This window comes from Balaenoptera musculus, chromosome 13, assembly GCF_009873245.2.
Source record: "Balaenoptera musculus isolate JJ_BM4_2016_0621 chromosome 13, mBalMus1.pri.v3, whole genome shotgun sequence".
Taxonomy (NCBI): domain Eukaryota; kingdom Metazoa; phylum Chordata; class Mammalia; order Artiodactyla; family Balaenopteridae; genus Balaenoptera; species Balaenoptera musculus.
In genome coordinates, this window is record NC_045797.1 from 66,702,613 (window position 1) to 66,724,400 (window position 21,788).

The following is a 21,788-nucleotide window of genomic DNA, read 5'->3' on the forward strand; positions in this document are numbered from 1 at the left end:
AAAGAAGAGGATACAAAAGACTTTTCAAAAAGAAAAATATACTTTGATCTCCTCATAATGGAAGAAATGGAATTTAAAAGTACACTGGGATACCATATTTTTAACCATCAGATTTTAATGATCAAAAGTTTGATAGCAGTGTGATGATGAAGCTGTGAGGAAACAATCACTCTCAACTATTTTGGGTATAAAAAGTGATAGAGGGGCTTCCCTGGTGGCTCAGTGGTTGAGAATCTGCCTGCCGATGCAGGGGACACGGGTTCGAGCCCTGGTCTGGGAAGATCCCACATGCCGCGGAGCAACTAGGCCCGAGAGCCACAACTACTGAGCCTGCGCGTCTGGAGCCTGTGCTCCGCAACAAGAGAGGCCGCGATAGTGAGAGGCCCGCGCACCGCGATGAAGAATGGCCCTCGCTTGCCACAACTAGAGAAAGCCCTCGCACAGAAACGAAGACCCAACACAGCCAAAAATAAAATAAATAAATAATTCCCATTAAAAAAAAAAAAAAAGTGATATATTCTCTGTGGAAGACAATTGGCAGTACTTATTTTAAATGTGCATACCCTTTGAGCTATTTTACCCCTATGAATTTATTGTAGAGATATACTTGCATTTGTAGAAAATGAAGAGCATACAAAGTTATTCTGTGCAGTATGTATTGTTATATAATAATAATGGAAGAAAAGATTTAAAATAAACTAAATTCCATCAGTAGGAGCTGGTTGAATACATGTGGAACAACCATAAAATAGAAGGAAATATAGCCACTCAAAAACACCAAGGCTGTTTTATAGGTGCTGTGATGAAATAATCCCAAATACATATTTTCATAATAAGAAAAGAGCTACGGAGTATATGTATAGCATGCTACCAATTTGTGTGTGTGTGTGTGTGTGTGTGTGTGTGTGTGTGTTAGGATCTATATCAACAGATCTCAAACATTTTGGTCTCCAGAGGCCTTTACAATCTTAAAAATTATTGAGGACCCCACTCAACAGTCCTCAGCTGTCTTAGAAAATTCTAGAAAACCCAAGAATACACAAGCACACACTCCATTAGCTGCCAAAGTGATGACATGATCACATATCATGAAGCTTCTGGAAAACTCCACTGTACACTTGAGAAAATAAAAGTGAAGCAGTTGAGTCTCTTTCTGTTTTGTAGATAAGTTCATTTGTGTCATATTTTAGATCCCGCATATAAATGGTATTATATGCTATTTATCTTTTTCTTTCTGACTGACTTCACTTAGTATGATAATATCTAGGTCCATCCATGTTGCTGCAAATGACATTACTGCATGCTTTTTTATGGCTAACTAGTATGCCATTGTGTATATATACATCTTCTTTATTTTATTTATTTTTAAAAATTTTTATTGGAGTATAGTTGATTTACAATGTTGTGTTAGTTTCAGGTGTACAGCAAAGTGAATCAGTTACATATACATGTACATATATCCACTCTTTTTTAGATTCTTTTCCCATATAGGCCATTACAGAGTATTGAGTAGAGTTCCCTGTGCTATACAGTAGGTCCTTGTTAGTTATCTATTTTATATATAGTAGTGTGTATATGTCAATTCCAATCTCCCAATTTATCCCTCCTCACCGCTTACACCCTGGTAACCATAAGTTTGTTTTCTACATCTGCAGACTTGTGGTTGCTGAGGGGGAGGCTGGGTGGGGGAGGAATTACTTGGGAGTTTAGGATTAGCAGATGCAAACTATTATATATAGAATGGATAAACAACAAGGTCTTACTGTATAGCCCAGGGAACTATAGCCAATATCCTGTGATAAACCATAATGGAAAAGAATATGAAAAAGAATATATATGTGTATAACCAAATCACTTGGCTGTACAATAGAAATTAATACAACATTGTAAATCAGCTATACTTCAATAAAATAAATTTTTTAAAAAGTGAAGCAGGTAAATAATGCCTCGGAATTATGAGAATACTTTTGACCTTATGGACTCCCTGAAAGAGTCTTGAACCCCAGGGTGTTGGACCACACTTTGAGAACCACTGATCTACACATATGTGATTGTATATGCACAGAGGAGTTCTGGATGAATACTCCAGAAAAGGTAAAAATTGTTGCCTCTGGAAAAGGACACTGGGAAGACCAGGGAACCCGGGTGGGAGAAAGATGTACTTTCACTGCATAACCTTTCGTAACTTTTCAATTCTATGCATGTGTTAGTGGTTACATTTTTTATAAAGAAACTTAAGGATCTAAAGAAATGAACTGAAATGAAAACAGAGATTTATGAACTATAGAATTAATCAGAGTCATGGACTAAGATCGATGTACAGGAATATTTGTCACAGGATTATTTATAGCACCATGTCCAAAAATAAAGACTGGTTAAACAAATTATGGTACCTCTATACATTGTAATTCTCTGCAGTCATTAAAAATCATAAATCCCTAGAATGTTCTGTGATGTGGGAAAATGCTCACAATATAATGTTAAGTTAAAAAAAAACTGTGTAGGATATGACTTTGCATGAACCAAATTGTAGTAATTTAAAACAATACTGGAAGGAAATATAACAAATTTTGAGTCATTATTTTTGGGTGGTGAGACTATGGGTTATTTTAACTTCCTTTTAATATATTTTTGAATTTTCTAAATTTCCTATAATTAATATGTATCACTTTTATAATCAGAAATAAAATGCTATAAAAGAAAGGGAAAAAATGGGAAGTATTAATTCCCAGGGCTGTGATATAATATATTTTTGAATTTTCTAAATTTCCTATAATTTTAATATATTTTTGAATTTTCTAAATTTCCTATAATTAATATGTATCACTTTTATAATCAGAAATAAAATGCTATAAAAGAAAGGGAAAAAATGGGAAGTATTAATTCCCAGGGCTGTGAGGGGATGTGTAGCTTCTGTTATAGGTGCTGCTGGAGCAGTGAAGTGTTTTTGAGGGGTATCCTACCTCTGGTTGCTAGACGAGCCTTACCTTGGTTGATGATCCACGTTGGTGGATGTTTGGGGACAGGCAGCCCCAGCTGTGATGGATTGGTCAGCAATGGCATGGCTTGGCTGGGGAAGCAGGTGGAAGGGGAGAGAGAGGAACCTAGTGAAATGGAAGGAGTGGATACTTGTTATCCATTACTTCATAACAAATTAATCCAACCTAAAATAACAGTAAACATTATCAACTCACAGGTTATGTGAGTCAAGAATTTGACTTAAATAAGTGCTCTGGCACAAGGTCTCTTATGAGGTTACAGTCAAGATGTCAGCTGAGGCTGTAGGCATCTGAAGGCTTGACCCAGGCTGGAAAATCTGCTTCTAAGGCAACTTATTCACATGTCTGGCAAATTAGGGTTGACTATTGGCAGGAGCCCTTTGTTCCTTGCCACATGGACTTCTCCATAGGGCTTCCTGAGTATCCATATGACATAGCAGCTGGCTTCCCCTGGAGCAAGTAGTCCAAGAAAGCCACAGTGTCTTTTATGACCAGACCCAGAAGTTGCACACTATCATTTCCACATATTCTGTAGGTGACACTGGTGAGCCCTATTCAGTGAGGGCAATGCACAAGGGTGCAAATATAAGGAGATGGGGCCATCTTTGAGGCTGGTTACCACTAGTGGACACTTGCTGTTCAAAGTAATAGGCAAGGCTTCAGCGCTTGGCTAGCTTGGCTAGTGTGGCTAGTGTTCCATGGCCAAGCATCCTAGACTGGTGGGAGGTTTGAGGGTTGTTACTGCAGAGTGGGGACTGACTAGCATGGCCATACTGAGGCTGCTAAGCCACCAGGAGCCATCTGGCAGAGTTTGGAACTTGGAAAGGGGAAGGAAGTACAAAGGAGGCCCTTTCCTCCTGAAACTAGATAGCTCTCCCTGTTTACAGGACTGCTGCCATGTGCTCGGGGCCCAAGTATTAGTCACTGGTATTACAGCCTTGCATCCTGGATACTTTGGATCAGCGTGATGTAACTTTATTTTATATAAAGCCTTGAAATATCTGCTACATATGAACAATGCAGCATCCAAATTGCCTCATATGTGGAAACCTGCTATACACAGAGGTCGCATCAGACCACATGTCCAGATTTGTGGATTTGAAAATACGGTCTTTTTGCATCTAGGTTTCCCAGTACTGGCCAAATCCACCTGGGTACTCAGTTCACAGCAAAGAAGAGAAATCAGAGGACTTTGGGGCTCAGTCTTAATGGGATAACCCAGGTCAGTTCTGGATAGCAGGGTGAGTAGTGTTGGGGTCAGATACCCCTATGCTTGGAGAGCAGTGTCTAGGTAGGATCTTTTTAAGGAGTTAGTGCCAGGAAGGACTAGTGAGAGGGAAAGGGCAAGTGTCCCACCTTGTCTTAGTTTGATTTGCCAGGAGCAAAGTCCATCCCAAATTTTCTTAAAAATTGAGGTGTTTATTGCAAGGCCTGATGGAAACCATCAGTTTTTAGGAAAGGGGGCATTCTGGTGCCCCACTATTCATGACTCACATGTCAATTCCACACAGTCTCTGCTTCCTAGTTGGAGAGGGATCTGATTGGCTCAACCTAGCCTGGGGATGGGCCTCTCTAGAGTCAGGTGTTCATTTCTGGTCTAATCAACCATGGCCGTGGCCTGTGTCCCATGATAATAAGCAATGCTTACTCTTGGTTGTGGGCCCAATCAGAAGAAGGGGGAAGGGGAGGAAGATGGGCATCCATGGGAGAGAAGACTGGGAACTAGTATACACACACCTGGGCCAACAAGAGATTGGCTCATAGAAACCAGTCAGTGGAGAGCAGATTTCAGAGGAAGGGTATGGACTAGGGGGAGGGTCCTGTAAGAACAAGGCTAAGCTCAGCCCGTTAAGAAATTAGGGATAAGGTGTGGCTTGATCACAGGAACAAGACAAAAATAGCAGTTATTCGAAATAGGATTCAGTGATTAGCTTGAAAGGCAATTGATGCTAAGCCATCTGATCTTAATTCCTCCTAAATAGAACCGAGATTCGTCTCTGCATCTGGGTAGGACTCAGTCAAAGGGGTTCAGTCACCGCTGGGTCTGAATAAGAAAGAAAGTCAGGGACAGAAGACCAGGCAGGACAATGCAGATGTGAAATGATGGATCAGATAGGACTGGCCAGTGGGAATTGCCTGTTATTTTGGTCATTAGGACAACTGGAGCAGGTAAATTAGATGCAATCTATTGCTCAGAGATTGACCTGTCTACGATGTATCTGATCTATCACACAGACACGATTAGGCTCTAAGATACCAAAGCCTTCTCCTTGATGCCACTAAAAGTCACAGGCCAGGGCACTAACCTGTGATGGCTGAAACTCAGAAAGAACTAAATGGAATGGATACTGTGTTGGTTTGGAGCCCTTAAAAGATTTTTCAAAAGGACTACATTGATAATCAAATTACCCAAAAAGTTTTACTTTCATCTTCCCTGGCCAAAAAGAATATTTAAAAAGACAAGAAAATATTAGGATAGCAGCAGGTGATAAGACCAACACGTGCTAGTTGCAGTAATAGCTCATGGCCTTCTTCCCTAATGTACTGTACTTCAGCAAACACGGGGATTGCTGTGAAATACATAGTGGTGAACTGTTTGCTTTGATCTCTCTTGTTGTTTCTTCTCTCTTCGGTAAATGTGAGATTTTTTATAGTTTCCGAGAGAGAGCTGTCACTCTTTGGTGTTTGAGAAGGGTTTTTTCTGTGTCTTTGCGGCCTCTCATGTCATGCCTTGTGAGGAATGAGAGCAGACCAAGCTTTTCTGTCTTTCCACGATGACATATGCAAACACTGAGAGGCTGTGCTGTCTCATGTGGCTGGGCTCTCCTGTTGGCTGTGGATCCCAGGAGAGTTAAGATAGTTTTTTCTCTGGGTAACACCAGTCTTCTGGACCCTACCTGGTCTAAGTCATCTAAGTCAACACTTCCAGGTTTTCCTTCTCCTTGGGAATCACTGGGGCTGTTTGTTGGATATTTCTCCACCTTGTTGGCTCTCTCATGATAAGATAGGTCATCATATGGATATTTCCAGCCAGAGTTGTGAGTAGAAAGGATGCGTCATTTCCAGGTTGGAACTTTTAGTTTTTTGGTGCAGGACCCTCTAAGTTCACAATAGAGGTTAGCTGCTCCATAGCCTGGATCCCTAAATGATTATGATGATCAGAGCTCTCTGCTGACCTGAAATGGATATGGGTTATGAGAATATATTTCATCATTAGCAAGATTTGTTTTTTTGTTGTTGTTATTACAGCATAACCTAGCTATCCTGACTGATATACTTTCTTTATGGGAATCAAATTCTATTATTATTTATTATACAAAACTATTAAAAGTTATTTGTAAAAGGAAAAAAAATCACCCATAATTTGCCACCCCCAGTAAGTCTATTTATCAATGTTTTCCTCCAGTTTTTTGTTTTTGTATTTGTAATTTTTGCTTAGTTATAGCATAGACATGAATTCAATTTTGTATTCCGGATTTTCTCATTTAATTTTATCAAGACCTCATGCTAGTAGGAACCTTGTCTGTTTTATTCATCACAGTATCTCTCCTTGGCACCTCATGTAAAGCCAAGCAAATAGTAGGTGCTTAATAAATAATGGTTCAATTAATAACTCTAGCTACTTTCCTCTTAGCATGATGATTATTAGAAGGTATCTTATGTATGACTGGCCAGCAATTGCAGGCTATAGATTGAGAGCTCAAGTCTGTCTACTAGTACAGACACATTTTTAAAAAGAAGTCTTTGTTTTATTTTTCCTCTTTTCAGCATTAGGTTCAAACTCTTTTTCTGGTTCCCTTGGATGTTCATAGTCTCCTTCTAGTACCTGTCAGCTGTGGTCCTCTGTCTTGGATAAGACCTTTTGGCCACTTGGAGAATCTCACACAGAATTCAGAGTGGACAGTGTCTTAAAACTATACCTGGTTCTTCTTCTTATTTGATGTATGAGCCAAGAGAAATCAAGGATTTTCCCAAGATCCGTAGAGCCTCTGAGAAGGAAGGTTGTGATTAAAATCTGGTTTCCTGAACACAAATCCACAGTTCATTTGAATGTTTCTTCTAGGTCACATTTCCTGCTTGTTCCAGGGTAAGCTACTCTGGTTGTGAGTTTCCAAATGTCTTAGCAGTAAGTATCTTCTAACGTCTAGCTTCAGCTCATCTTACTGATTTTTCTCCTGCCTTCTTTTCCTTCTCTTGCTCCTCCTCCTCTTTTCCTCTCTCTCCCTTTCTCCTTTGTCCTCCTCCTCCTTCTTTTTGACCAACTGAATGCCTGACTTAACCCTGTAGGTCTCAGTCAGATTTTACAGTTCTTATGTGTGTTTTGCCTTAAATCACACTGCCTGGATTTGAAGTGCTGTTTTTATTACTGCTCTTCTTATAGAGAATTCAAACGCCTCCTTATCTAAGTTGTCCACTTGGCTATTACCAGAAACTGGGAATTTCCTGAGGAGGGTCTTGGTGCTTTCAGTGTCCTTCTTGGTCCTTTTCTTTCCCAAGTTATCAACAAGGTGACCCAGAGCAGCCCACCTCATTAACTGTGTCTTCATGGCTTCCAGTATCTCCTGTCTGCTCTCCCTGCTACTCCCACTCCCTATATCTCTCTTTTTGAGTTGGGCTTTCGGTTTCTTCCTTGTTCACCTCTACCCATTTCAGTCTATTCTCCCACACTCCACTTTCTGTCTTGTGAGGTCACCCAGGATTTGAGACCATGGACTTCTTAGTCAGGTATCCAGGTTCCAATTCTGTAATAAATCCTGTTACCTGTGTAGTCTATTGTTGGGAAGTTACCCTCTCTGAGCTTCCATTTGTGATCTGTAAAATAGAGATACTGTTACTTCCCCTCATAGTGTTAGTGCAACTCTTAAATCAGATAATACATGAAAATTATTTTGAAATATGCTGGTCCATAATATGTGCACAAGACATGTTAGTTATCACTTCTGCTCACACTTTTAATCTTTCTGTCTCTATCTTCTCCACTTGCTCTTAACTGCTCTTTTCCATCTCCCATGCTTAGATGGCAATGATATAGGATAGAAGTGTCAAAATTATAGCTGTAGGCATGAGGAAGAGGCCAAATTTGTCTCAGTGAGATGTGTAAATTTTGGAGGAAAAGAATCACTGGTTTGAATTCCAACTCTTATTTACTTGCTGTTTGACCTTGGGCAAGTTATTTTGCGTCTCTGAGCCTTAGGTGTTTTGTCTCTATAATGGAAACAATAATATATACCTTTCCCCAAAAGGCCACTATGTGATGTGATACACAAACACACACACACACACACTCTTACAGATGCATATGTATAGTGACCGATAGCCTCTATCAATATTCATTTCTTACTCTTTTTCTAAATTATCTAACAAAAAGAGAACATTTTTGAGATTCAGTGTGATTTAATCTATAGAGAGAGGCACTTCTCTCTATAGGGAAATTTGAGAAAATTTATAAAAGCATGAGAATTGAGACCCTTGTGTTCACTAGGTGCGAAGGCAGTGGTCCTGGTGATTATCTGGGAAAATGTTAAACCCTGGCGGGTGTCTTAAGTTGAAAGTCTCTGCAGCCCCCTACTGGCCATTGATTGTAGCTGATTCATAGTTATTGACAAATTTCTGGAGTCGGTTTGACTTTGGACAAAAATTATATAGAGAAAAAAGGGCTGGAGTGGGGAGTGAAAGGACCTGCGTTTTAGTCTTTTTAATATTTCAAATAGAAAATTATTCTTTCACTAGTGTGCATGCCAGTGAAATATGATGAAAATCCAAACATATTTGCTCACATACTAGGAAATTATTAACCTCCATACCTTTTCCTTCCTCTTCCTTTTTCTCCCTCCTTCCCTTCCACCACCAAGGTAGGAGCATTATTTCTTCTCTGGGTCGGGTCTTGCTTTGTTGCTCAGTGAGGGAGATTCAACTCCACTCTGTGCACCAAAGATTGTAGTTTTGTCTACGATTCTAGTGAACCACTTGTTATAAACACAGCCATTATCCAGGTTCTGTGATAGCATCTCAGGAGAGATGAAGGGAGAGACTGGAGATAGAGCCCTGACTTCACAGCTGAATAAAAATGGCCTGCAGTTCTGAACTCTCACTCCCAAGGCTGTGAACAGGAATGCCAGATCATTATTCCTTCTAGCTAAGTCATTCCTATATGTTCTTAGCCTGTTACTCATGGAAGGGTATGGGAGAGCAGTGGTTAAGAGCACCTGAGTAAGAGCTTGGGAGGCAAGTAGGACTATGTGACCCTAGGAAAATCAGTTAAGATCTCTGCGACTCAGTTTCCTTATCTCTAAAACTAGAGTTTAAAATATTTACCTTGCAGAGAGTAAAGGAGGTGACACATATTTAAGCACCATTCTGAGAAAACGCGGGGTGACTGAGGTCTGAAATATTTGTTGTAGCTGAATCGCAACTCTGCGAGATTGCCAGCCGCTTCCCACCCTCCCCCCAATACCCCACCCCCTCTCCCCCGCCATTTTTTCCTGTGTGGATGGTGGGATCGTTAGGTTCCCAGGAATGCGTTCAAATAATGGAAGGGTCAGAGAAGATTCTGTCTCAGGGCTCTAATCCAAGCTCCGAGTTGGCAGTGTCGCGCTGCCCCTCCCCCCTCCCTTCCCCTGGCCTCCAGTTTTATTCCAGAGCTGCTATTCCGAAGTCGGACCCGTTTGCTCTCTTAAATGCAAAATTAGAGAGAATGCTTGATTACAAAGGCCTCTTCCAGTCCTACCATTCATCCAAAACACGCCCCTGTTCACACAGCAGCTAAATAGGGCAGGGAATCTGGAGGAGGGGAAGGAGGGAGAGAGGGAAAAGGGATGGATGGAGGGCGGGGCGGGCTCTGTGCTTTTCTCAATGAAAGCCGAGGCCTCTGCAGATTTGCATAGGAAGCCGACCTCTCCGCGCCATTGGCTGGCGGGTGCGAGCGGGGCGGAACGGGGCTTCGTGGGCCCAGCTGCGGAGAGGAGTTGGCATTCGAACCCCGCCCCCGGCTCGGCCCGGCCCGCTCCCGGCTCGCGCTCTCTGCTCCTCCAGCTGTAAGTGGCGGACGCCCAGGCAGCTGCGATAGAGCGGCTCCGGGGGCGGCAGCGGTGGTAACAGCTGGCACCCCCGCTGCCGCGGTCCGGAGGGTCGCGGGGCACAGAGGCGACTTCCGGCCGCCCTCTGGCCAGCCACAAAAGACGCGGGAGCTGCCGATGAGTGAGGAGGGGGCAGCAAGATTTCGGGCTCTCGGGCCCTGAATGCTTTCACTCCGCTGCTGCCGCCAGGGCCGCTTTGGTGCCTGGGAACTCGTGAGACGCCGGAGGAGAGCAAGGACGCTGAAAACTTGCGCGGCGGGGGCTCGATTCAGGTCCAGAAGTTCAGCGAGAAGTGCAGTCCGAAGACCTCCCGCTGCGGAGGGTCGAAGGAGGGTGCGAGAGAAGGAAGCCGGTGCCCTCGGTCCCCCCCTCCCCTTTTCCCCCCTAGACGAGGAAGAGGAGCTCAGAGGAGCCGAAAGCAGCTCAGGAGGCGGCCAGGACAGCAGACACCAGCTCGAAGCCACCGTTCCCAGCAGGAAAGTTGCGGAGCATTGGAGGCCGCTCGAGAGCGGATACACCACAGCTCAGGCCGCGGGGGGCAGGAGAGGACGGTACCCAATTGCCATCTCCCTTCAACCATAGTAGTCTCTCTCGTTCCAGAGCGCGGGGAGCTACGGACGGGGGCGCGGCATTCCGCGCGGCGCGCGAGAGGCACAGGGTCTCAGCTGCCGAGCGCTTCGCGCTTCAGGGTCTCTTGACACGCCCCTGAGCCTCCAGCAGCGTTTTGTTGAGATTCTTGCTCGCCTCCTTGCAGTTGGAGGAAAGGGAATCGAGTGCACGCACAATCCTCCTGAGATCAGGTGGAAGGAGCCCTTCAGGACCAACGACTGTTCGGAGCCCCTTCCCATTTGGGGGGGTGGGGGGAGCGGAGGGCGAGGCTGGATCCCGGAGACTCGGGAGACTAGTATAAACAACCCCCCTTTGGCGGGATGGGAGCCATAGGGTTTCTGTGGCTGCTGCTGCTGCTTTCACCGGCAGCCTCAGGCTCCGGGACCGGGACCGAGACCGGCCAGCGCGTGGGCTCGCCAGCCATGGGGCCGGCGCTGCAGCCCCGGGAGCCGCTCAGCTACTCGCGTCTGCAGAGGAAGAGCCTGGCGGTGGACTTTGTGGTACCCTCTCTCTTTCGCGTCTATGCTCGGGACCTTCTGCTGCCGCCGCCGTCCCCTTCGGAGCCGAGGGCTGGCCGGCTGGAGGCGCGCGGCTCGCTGGCTCTTGACTGCGCCCCACTGCTTAGGCTGGTGGGGCCACCACCCGGCGCCAGCTCTCCCGCCCCGGCCCGGGCACGGACGCTGTCCAGGGTGCTGAAGGGAGGCTCGGTTCGCAAGCTCCGGCGCGCCAAGCAGCTGGTGCTGGAGCTGGGAGAGGAGGCGATCCTTGAGGGCTGTGTAGGGCCCCCAGAGGAGGCGACTGCGGGGCTGCTCCAGTTCAACCTCACTGAGCTGTTCAGCTGGTGGATTCGCCACGGCGAAGGACGGCTGAGGATCCGCCTGATGCCCGAGAAGAAGGCGTCGGAAGTGGGCAGAGAGGGAAGGCTGTCCTCTGCGATCCGCACCTCCCAGCCCCGCCTTCTCTTCCAGATCTTCGCGACCGGGACTGGTGAGCAGCTCCCGCCCGAACGTTTCGGGATTTGGTTTCTTACAGGCATCAATTTGCAACCACTATCAACTAACCCTCGTTTCCAAAACCTCAGCCCGCGGTTCTTAGCTTTCTTTTCTCCTTCCACAAACCTTCTTCCCCAGTTAGACTGTATTTTCTTATTTTCTCCCTGAACGCAGTCACTCCCCAAGGGACTCTCCTTTCCTCCCCAGCAACCAAGTTGGGAAAAAAGTTTCCTGTTCTTGGAAGAATGACTCTTTCTACTGACTTTACACAGGGTCTCAGCCAAGATTGGATGCCCTTCTGGGGCTCCTGGGACAGTTGAAATCCCTCTAGTCTGTGTTCTGAGAGCTTGGTTCTAGATCTCAAAACTGTTGCCCTTCTTCTTTTCGCTTTGTTCCTTTTCCTGGCCTCCACAGATTTTGGAAATGTGATACACTTTCTCAGGGAATATAGAACTCCTTTTCATATTACTGAATCCCACCCAGCTATCCCATCCGAAAGTTGGCTTACCTAGAAATTGCCTCTTCTTCATTAATTCATTCTGCTCTCCGCCTAACCCCAGGCTGCTATCCACTCACAGACTCTTGTTCTTCCTCTCAGATGTGTTGGGAGAGCCCCAGAGGAACTAAGGGACAGGGGACAGGAGGGAGCTGTGGAGAGAGGGAGCAAAGTTGCCAAGATTGTTTCCTTTGGGGAGTCACTCTGAAGCCAGGAAGAGACAATAGTTGATTTCCCTTTCTTTCCCTGTCCCCAGTTCCTTCTCTCCAATTCTTAGCTTGAATATCTGCAGCAACAGATCTGGATGACAGTCTCTGGCAGCCCTGTTTCACTGCAGATCTCTCTGCTGGAGACTCCTGAAATGGGGTTTCTGTTTCATTTACTCTCATTTTCTTCCCATATTCACTGAGTTGGGGGTGTGTATTCAGGCACTTACTTCTAACTCTTCCCATAATATCCTTTGACTGGGAAAACCAGGTGGCTTTGAATGGATGTTTCTCTTGTAAGACCACTGGGGAAAGGCTTGGGGGGCTTGTCAATAAAATACACAATGTAAATGAATGAGAAAGCACGGAAAAGAAAGCATGCCTTTTAAAAGCCTACACTAATTTCATTGGGCAAAACCCAGCATCTTTTCTATCATTCTTGTTGTCAGAAATAAATGAAATTCTTACGCTCCACTGGTTACTAATGTCTTGTATTCATTGGATGGAAAGCATTGAAAAAAAGCCCATTGTAGAGCTACAAGTATCTCCCATGCTTGTCCCAACACACACACATGCTCCCACATATACCCAATAGTCTAATGCAGCAGGGATATTCAGAAGCTGAGGTTTCTCAGTCATTGCAGAGAAAACATACTGGTATGTGGTCCCCATGGAAAACAGAGTCTGGATGCATATTTCAGCGTTAGCATTAGTGGCATTGGCACCTAAAATGACCCCTTTGTGTCCAGTGTTGGAATTTACACTAGCTCATGGTAAGAGACAGGGTCTGATGAATTTGACAGTGCCTTCTGTGAACTGAGATAGGAGGCCAATACTGTTGTCTCACTACAGATACTTTTATTTTTTTGGAACTAATTTATTTATTTATATATTTTTTAACATCTTTATTGGAGTATAATTGCTTTACAATGGTGTGTTAGTTTCTGCTTTATAACAAAGTGAATCAGCTATACATATACACATATCCCCATATCTCCTCCCTCTTGCGTCTCCCTCCCACTCTCCCTATCCCACCCCTCTAGGTGTTCACAAAGCACCGAGCTGATCTCCCTGTGCTATGCAGCTGCTTCCCACTAGCTATCTGTTTTACATGTGGTAGTGTATATATGTCCATGCCACTCTCTCACTTCGTCCCAGCTTACCCTTCCCCCTCCCCATGTCCTCAGGTCCATTCTCTACATCTGCATCTTTATTCCTGTCCTGCCCCTAGGTTCTTCAGAACTATATATATATATATATATTTTTTTTTTTAGATTCCATCTATATGTGTTAGCGTACGGTATTTGTTTTTCTCTTTTTGACTTACTTCACTCTGTATGACAGTCTCTAGGTCCATCCACCTCACTACAAGTAACTCAATTTCATTTCTTTTTATGGCTGAGTAATATTCCATTGTATATATGTGTCATATCTTCTTTACCATTCATCTGTCGATGGACACTTAGGTTGCTTGCATGTCCTGGCTATTGTAAATAGAGCTACAATGAACATTGTGGTACATGACTCTTTTTGAATTATGGTTTTCTCAGGGTATATGCCCAGTAGTGGGATTGCTGGGTCATATGGTAGTTCTATTTTTAGTTTTTTAAGGAACCTCCATACACTACAGATATTTTGTAAAGAACAGCTGTGCTTTAATGTTGTCTTGGCTTCTGTGGTTTATACATACTACATTCTCTTTTAGTGCCTAATGTTTTTGTAATGGATATAAAAATTATTTCTCTGGGAATGCAGATTTTCTTCCACTTTCATGTCTCTGAGCATCTCTGGAACCTTCCCATCACTTCTTGTTAAATGACCATAGGCCCTAGCAGTCTAGATGTTGATAGGCAAAAGGGGCCCTTTCTACAGCCCTGAACTTACCTATTATAAACAAGCAGGTTGCTGGAAGTTATCTGTGTTGACTGTGAAGAGTCACACGCTTAATGCTTTTGAAGAATATACTCCACTCAAGCGTTAGATAGGGAGTTGAAGCTGCCGAGTGAGGGAGTTTCATGTAGAGATTAGTGTGCTCCAGGAGCTGCTCTGCTACTGGCAGTAGGGAAGCACAATGAACATCCCAAGTCCTCCGTCAGCAACACAGTCCGTTTGGCAGCTGGACCAAGCCCTTATGCATCATTCGATGCATCTAGCAATGCTGGTTTTAGAAAGAGCCAGGATTCTGCTATTACAAGGCTAGAAATTTTGGCCAAGCATTTTTCGTCAGGCTTGGGATCAAATGATTATTGATAGGATCAAATAAGACACTAAGTGTAACTGGATGAGCTCCCCATGACCTCCAGAGAGACAGACAGCTTACTGAAAAGCACTTCAGGCCTTGTGGTGACCACACTTGGAACAGGCTGGACTCTCCTGCTCTGAGACATATGCTGTCTGCAGTTAGGCAGCTGGCCATGCAGGACTAGAGGCCTAGCTTCTCGCTTTACCACTGCCTCCCCAACCTCATTTAGATATGATCTCCACTGCAGACTCCCTGTGGAGGGAGTGGACACACCCTTCCATATCATGTTTCATGTTTGGGGCAGCATATACTATTGTGGTTTCATTCATTTTCTTGTATGAAAATTGAAGCTTAGGTTCTCACACTTGGATTGATTTTGCTATTTATCATGTTTGAGGAAATGGGTTTATTCTTTTTATATAGGCTCTGATTTATAGAAAAGGCATTTACCTGTTCTGTGACATAGGATCTTCAATTAAGCAAGGGAAAATAGGCACAACTTAGTAAATTTCTCCCTGCTTCTGCCCAAGTAACTAGTGGTCTGGTCTAGAGGGGCGTGATCTAGCTGATAGGACTATCTGTGGGGAGGGAAGAGGAGAGGATGGGTCTTCTTCCACCCCTTGTGTTGAGGGGCCTGGGGCAGTCCATTTGTCTCAGACTAAAGACGGGGTACCAAACCTGAGCAGGACCATGGCTAGGAATGTGGTAAAAAATGGAAAGCGCCTAGTCAGGACAAAGCAATACCTTCATATCATTTGCAGTTTGGGCTATCTGACAGAACAAAAGAATGTCTAAGAGGCCTTATAATGCATGACATACTAATGTCTTTTCTTTTTGGGTTGTTTTGAATTCATAAATGGGATCGATGTTTCGAAGTCTGAAGTAGTTCCCCAGAGCACCCATTCATGGAAAAGAGGTAGAGAGACAGCTGCTGGGACTGTACAAATGGTGTGCACTATCTTGGGACAGCCCAAACCTCAAAAAAGTTGTCTGCCTGGAGGCTACCACGTTGCCCATAGCTCCACTTTGTAACCTGTTTTGTAGATGTTTTGACATCTTGCTTCTGCCATCCTCCATGAAGAGGCCTAGAGGATAATGAGCTGTGGGGTAAGAGGGCCTGTTTCCCTGTTAATACCCTCCTTCCCACTCCAAGAAAGGGGATATATGATTTGGGACTTTATATGTACCATGGAGAGGCCTAAGCAATTTAGAGTAGGTGTATGCAATGCAACACCCCTTGACCCTTGACCTCACATAACTGTCAGTTCCTTCCCATTTCATTTCTGGAAAGGGCAAAGAGATAGAAGGAAGATAGAGAGGAAACTGGAGCTCCCAGAGGGATATCAGTTATTGGAGGTGAATTGGGAGGGTTGGAACTAGTCCAGAGAAGAGCAGAGAGCTAATTTAAGAGTGGAAGGGACTGATTTATGATGAAAGATGAAAAGAATTAAATATATATGGCTGGGCTAAGTGGCGATGAAGGGAAAGCCATGGTAACAATCTACAAATCTCTGAGGAGGGAAAGTGGCAGTGAAGAAGAAGAGTTATTTAGTGTGGCCCACAGAAGTAATAGGATGAGACTCTCAGAAGGAAACTTCAGGTTGGATATCAGGGAAACCTTATTTTCTGAAATTGATATTCCTCTGACTATGGAATGGAATTCCAAGGGAGCAAAAGAGTAAGGTGAGATGTGGGTCAGACAAGCCACAGCATTCATAATTAATCAGTTCTATATTTTCAAATGTTGAGAAGCCGCAACAGGCAGGAGAGCCAGGATGGGGACCAGTGGCAGGAATCAGGATATTCTGGGTTACAACTCTTGAGATTCTCTGGGTATTGATGTTTCCAGGGGGAAAAGAAAATAACTGCATATGTAACTCTGAAGTTTGTGGGAAGTGCTTACAAGAAGATCGTTAGTATCTTGGAAAAAATATTTTGAAATTACTGAGTTTATTTTTCTCTGTCCCTAGATTAAACAGAGTGTTTCTCTGGGGTTTTTGTATATTCAATAGGGGGAGGCACACTCACCTAGGACTATGCATCTAAGATGCATTTATAGGTGTGTGTGGCATCAAGTCCTTGGGCAAGACAAAAAGGTAGCCGGGTCTTGAGAAGATGAGATCAGTTCTAGGTTTGGTGAACTCCTACCGGCTACTGAAAACCCTTTGAAATGCTGAGAATACATACAGCTGTTTGAAAGATGGGATTCTTCTAAATCCAGTTGACTCTTTCACAGATTTACAGAAGAGAAATAAGATTCATAAGGGTTTTGTGTGTGGGATGTTGGAGGAGAGTGTTACCGTTAATATAAATGAGTGCTTTTCTAAGGCAGTTTGTCTGCTGAGGGTGAAGAGGGATGGGCCTGCGGGTAGGAGAAGAGAAGGAGAGCTGTGTGAGCAAAAGCTGCAGCCTGCTGCCACTGTTCGCATTACTGCCTGACAACTGCACTTCATAGAAATTTGCCCAGCCTGATTTGTAAAGGACATTTTGCTTTTTTAAATAGCCATTCTTGATGTCCTGTTATATAGGTGTATGGAACTTTATAATTTATAAATCACTTTAATATTTATTATTGTTACCAATCCTATTGTAGGAAGAGCAAATATTTGCTTTATTTTATAAATGGAGTAACTGGAATCCAGAAGTTTGATAACACTTTTTCAAGGACATTCAGATAGAAAGTTTTAGAACTGGAAACTTTCATTTATGTGTTGAGAGGTTATGAGTTGCTAGAGGGTGTGGTAGGTACTGACTAGGACCACAGATCCTGCCTTCAAATCAGAGCTCTTTCCCCTACAGGAATCATCTCAAGGTTCATATTATAAACAACCAAAACATATAAATAGAGGAAAAGCTTTACATTATCTTTGTCAGAAGGCCATACAATAAATATTTGGTGGGCAATAGCCATGACTTGGAAATTTTTCTTAAAATCGTTTTTTTTTTGAAAGTTGTTTTGTTTGTTTGTTTTTTAATTGAGGAGGTGAATTTTTTAAAATATTTGTTTATTTATTTATTTGGCTGTGCTGGGTCTTCACTGTGGCACACGGGATCTAGTTCCCCGACCAGGGATCAAACCTGGGCCCCCTGCACTGGGAATGCAGAATCTTAACCACTGGACCACCAGGAAAGTACCACATTTCTTAAAATCTTTAAGGCCCAGTTTCATCTTTGAAAAATGGGTATAGTAATAGTTCCTATCTCAAGATGTCATCATGAATATTAAATTAGATGATGCATGTAAATCCTTAACCCAATGCCTGACACATCATAAACTGCTCCATCAATATGAACAATTATAATTTTTCCTAGAAGCAGCAACACCCCAGCATCTGGTTGTGTAGGTTGTGCGCTCTACAATTCCAAGGGTTCTATATACATTTTAGCCTATTTGAATGGTGCCATCTGGAGTTGTGCAGTCCTCATGTGTGGCAATATGTGGCAACCCTGGCAGAAACTGTGATACTGCGCGTTCCCCATGCAACTAACTTCTAACTCCTAAGAGATGAGAGGTGAGATCCAGTGGAAATGGGGAGTGGCCAGGGTGGTAGTTTCTATTGTCCAATCATGGAAGGCCTGATTTTCCCAGAAATATACATGAGAAGGGGCGTTGAGGTGTGGTATTATACTTTATTCCTATCAACTGTTATCCTCTTATAGGTCTTTTGACCTTGGATTCAGTCCAGAGATTCAAGTGGCATATTTACAATCCAATTCTTTGTTCTTCTGTAGAAATAAACCAAGCCTTAACTTTGTGAAAGTATGAAAACTAATGCCAAGGAAGAAAAAGAGGAATTACAGAACAGTGGTTTTTAGATGGTGGGTCTTCCCTGAGAGTGATCTGTGCAGTCCAGGCCCCACCATGTCCACAGACATGCTGGACCACTGGCCTCTGATTACTCCTTTATTGTAATTAGCTGGAGCTGTGCCCTTCCTGTACATTTCTAGCCTCACTCTTCATTGTCAGATGGAGAGATGGAAAGTCCTAAATGGTTAATGGACATGAGCCCATGAAAAGCAATTAAATCTTTGAAATTCCATGGAGACACATAGCCCAGGGACTTGAATGGGAGGCTGACTTAGGAAAGTACCTCAACCTAAAATAAGCTGTTAAGCATCTACACTGGATTTTATAGGTGGTGGGTTTTTTTGTGAGCCAGAGATGAGCCATTGCCTCCAAAAGATGCACATGGACATCATCTCTGTTTGGGAGTAGAAGAAGATGGGTGTTGGTGAGGATGGTTATAGGTCCAGGGGTCATGTGGGAGAGCTGCAAATAGAACTAGCAAGGAGCCCTGTGGATGCCTTCTTCCTTAGAGCCATTGCCTTGCCCTCCGATCTAGGTTGTGGCCAGTGTTTCTTAACCTAGTGATGACCTGGGCTCTTTCACACAGTAAAGGTGTGAGATAGGAGCAGTTAAAAGTGAGTGCTGGCCAGTGGTGAGGTAGTAGAGGGGGGGAGGTAACCCAGTGCCTTTTTGGGTGAGCCACATTTCTCAGAACAACTTTTTTTTTCTTCAGTAAATCTTGTGATGAATTTTCCAGCTGGACTGTTCTGAGCTCGGGTCCTTTCCCAGGGAAATTCTGTCAGATTCATTTAGTGATATAACCTAGGCATTCCAGAAAGTGGGAGGCCCCAGAACAGGGCAGGAGGAGAGCTCCCTTGGGGCAGATTCACCTAACCAAATGGTTAATTAAGGGTCTTTTTCCTTGAATCGTCCCTTTCTGGCTAAGTAACAACAGGTGCATGAAGAGGTAGGCAGTCAGAATTCCCTGGAGTAAGGAAAATGCTAAAGGGTAGGTATGAAAAAAAAGTATGAAAGTAAAAAAAGGAAATCTAAGCAAGCTTTAAGGAAATCAGGCAACTAGCCAAAAGAAATCAGAAGGAAAATCTAAACCATTGGCTATATTTTTCTTTTTCTCTTATTTATGTTTTATTCAGTTTTCCCTGGAATATAGGTTCATGAGGGTGGGCATGGGCAGAATTCCTCTATGGATCCTTTTTACATTCTCAGCCCAGATAATTAAAATAAGTATTCTTCAGTGAACAGAACACTTGATTAGGAGCTAGGAGGCCTAGATTCTATTACGATATTTTCCTTTATTGGATTTGAAATAGTATGCAACTCCCTTAAACTCCTTGAGCCTCTGGGTGTTTGTTCCTAAAGGAGAGAATACAGATCTTGTCTTGACTAACTCATGGATTCGCTATGAGAATTGTATGAGATAACCTATGTGGAAGGCTTCAGTCTGGATTATTCAGAAATAAATATATAGGGCAGTAGAAAAAATTAATATACAAGATCATGAAAGGTACTGAGATTCTGCTTTATCCATCCATGGTTTCAGCCAACCCTTGGCGTTAGGAGCAGCTGTACAAGGTCCCAGAGTTTGAGGCAGGCCTTAAGTTTCAGTTAACAGCCCAGAAGAACTGAGAAGGGGTTGTGTAGCCCTTCCCCAAGGTTCCTAAAGTGAGGTTCTTTCATTAAAATCAGTTTGCTCAATTCCAGAATTTTCTGGAAATGGATCTCTGGTAGTGGGACGTAGGAACCTGTATTTTAGCATCAGAAAATGATTTGTTTTTTAATTAAGGGACAACAAATACAATAAAGTGGATTGAGTGCATTGATCTTGTGTACAGCTTGATGGTAATTCACATATACAGCATCCATATAATCACCATCCAGATGAAGATGCAGAACATTTCTAGCATCCCCAGAAAGCTTGCTCCTGCCCTTTTGCAGTCTGTATCCACCCCCTAACTAAGGTAACCATCCTTATCATCCATTAGTTTTGTCTATTTTTGAATTTCATGTAGTTGGAATCATATCATAAGTACTATTTTGTGTCTGGCTTTTTTTACTCAACATGATTTCTGTGGGGTTCATCAATGTCGTTGTGTGTACAAGCATTCTTTCTTTCTTTTTCTTAAATTGCTGCGTTGTATTCCTTTATATGAACATAACACCATTTATTTATACATTTTCCTATCAAGGAATTGGACTTGTGCAAAATCAAAAGTAAAAGGTCCTATTCTAAATAATGGGTAAAATAATAAGTCAAAGATTTGGGGTTGAAGCCCAAGGCTACTTATTTTCTTCTTTGACCTTCAGTTTTTCTTATTTGTAAAGTGAGAAAAATAATACCCACCTCCCAGGGTTACTGTGAGAATTAAATAGGATAAGGCATGTAGTAAGCCCTGACACACAGTTGGTATTCAACAAGTGTTAATTTTTTCCCCAGTTCTTGATTATATTTCTTCCATTGGTGGCCAGAATGGATTCTTCAAAAGCTTCCTAAAGCAGGGAAGGGGGGGCCTTGTTACAAATGAGGTCATTAACTCACAGAGGGAAAAGTAACAACCAAAGACCATGTAAGTTACATGTAATAACTCTTAATTTTATTTTAAATAAGTAAAACATTTTAAATAAAACAAATATTTCTACCACTCAGTCAAAATTAACAAATGAAATATTCAATAAATAAATCAAAAATTTCAAAACTCTTTGGTCTTATATTCAGGTCAAAGAAGAGAAAAAAATGTAGAGGGGACAGAAAAAGGTGGGCAGAAACACAACAATATTTATATAAAGAGAGAGAGAAAAATGAGAATGACAGAGATATAAGTGGAGAAACTGAGGAATGTATAAGAAGAGGTAACCCAGGAAAATAGAAGGCAGGAATTATCTTCTGGACACTGCAATGCATAGATATAGAAAAAGAGACCAAAAGAGTGACAGAAAGAGAGGGGAGATGGGGAGGGAAGGAGGAGGGAAGGAACACTTGATTATTTTTGGTCTGGAAGGATTATTTTTGCCCTGGTGTCTGAACTTACGACCAACATTATATAATGGTCATTTTCAATTTTATTGAAGTATAATTCACATATAATAAAATGCACCTATTTTAAGTGTTTGATTTGTTTGATAAATGTATACATCTGTGTAATCACCGTCTTAACTATTACAGTATATAGAACATTTCTGTCAACCCCTAAAAGGTCTTTCTTGACCTTTTGCAGTGAACCCCCTGTACGTCCTGCCCTAGGCAATGTCTGATTTTATTTCTATCGCAATATATTAGTTTTGTCTATTCTGGAGGTTCATATAAATGGAGTCATACAGTATATTCTGTTTTGTGTCTGGCTTCTTTCACTTAGAATTCCAATG

The 21,788-nt window shown here is 42.9% G+C and overlaps 1 protein-coding gene across 1 annotated transcript in view; it reads left to right on the forward strand.

The window, feature by feature from the left end:
* Nucleotides 1-11,004: 11,004 nt before the first annotated feature.
* The window catches only part of ALK (ALK receptor tyrosine kinase), a 738,293-nt gene continuing 727,509 nt past the window's right edge, over nucleotides 11,005-21,788 (forward strand). Inside the window, exon 1 of the mRNA XM_036872826.1 lies at nucleotides 11,005-11,671. Within this exon, the coding sequence (XP_036728721.1) occupies nucleotides 11,005-11,671 (667 nt within the window). The remainder of the gene's footprint in view (nucleotides 11,672-21,788) is intronic.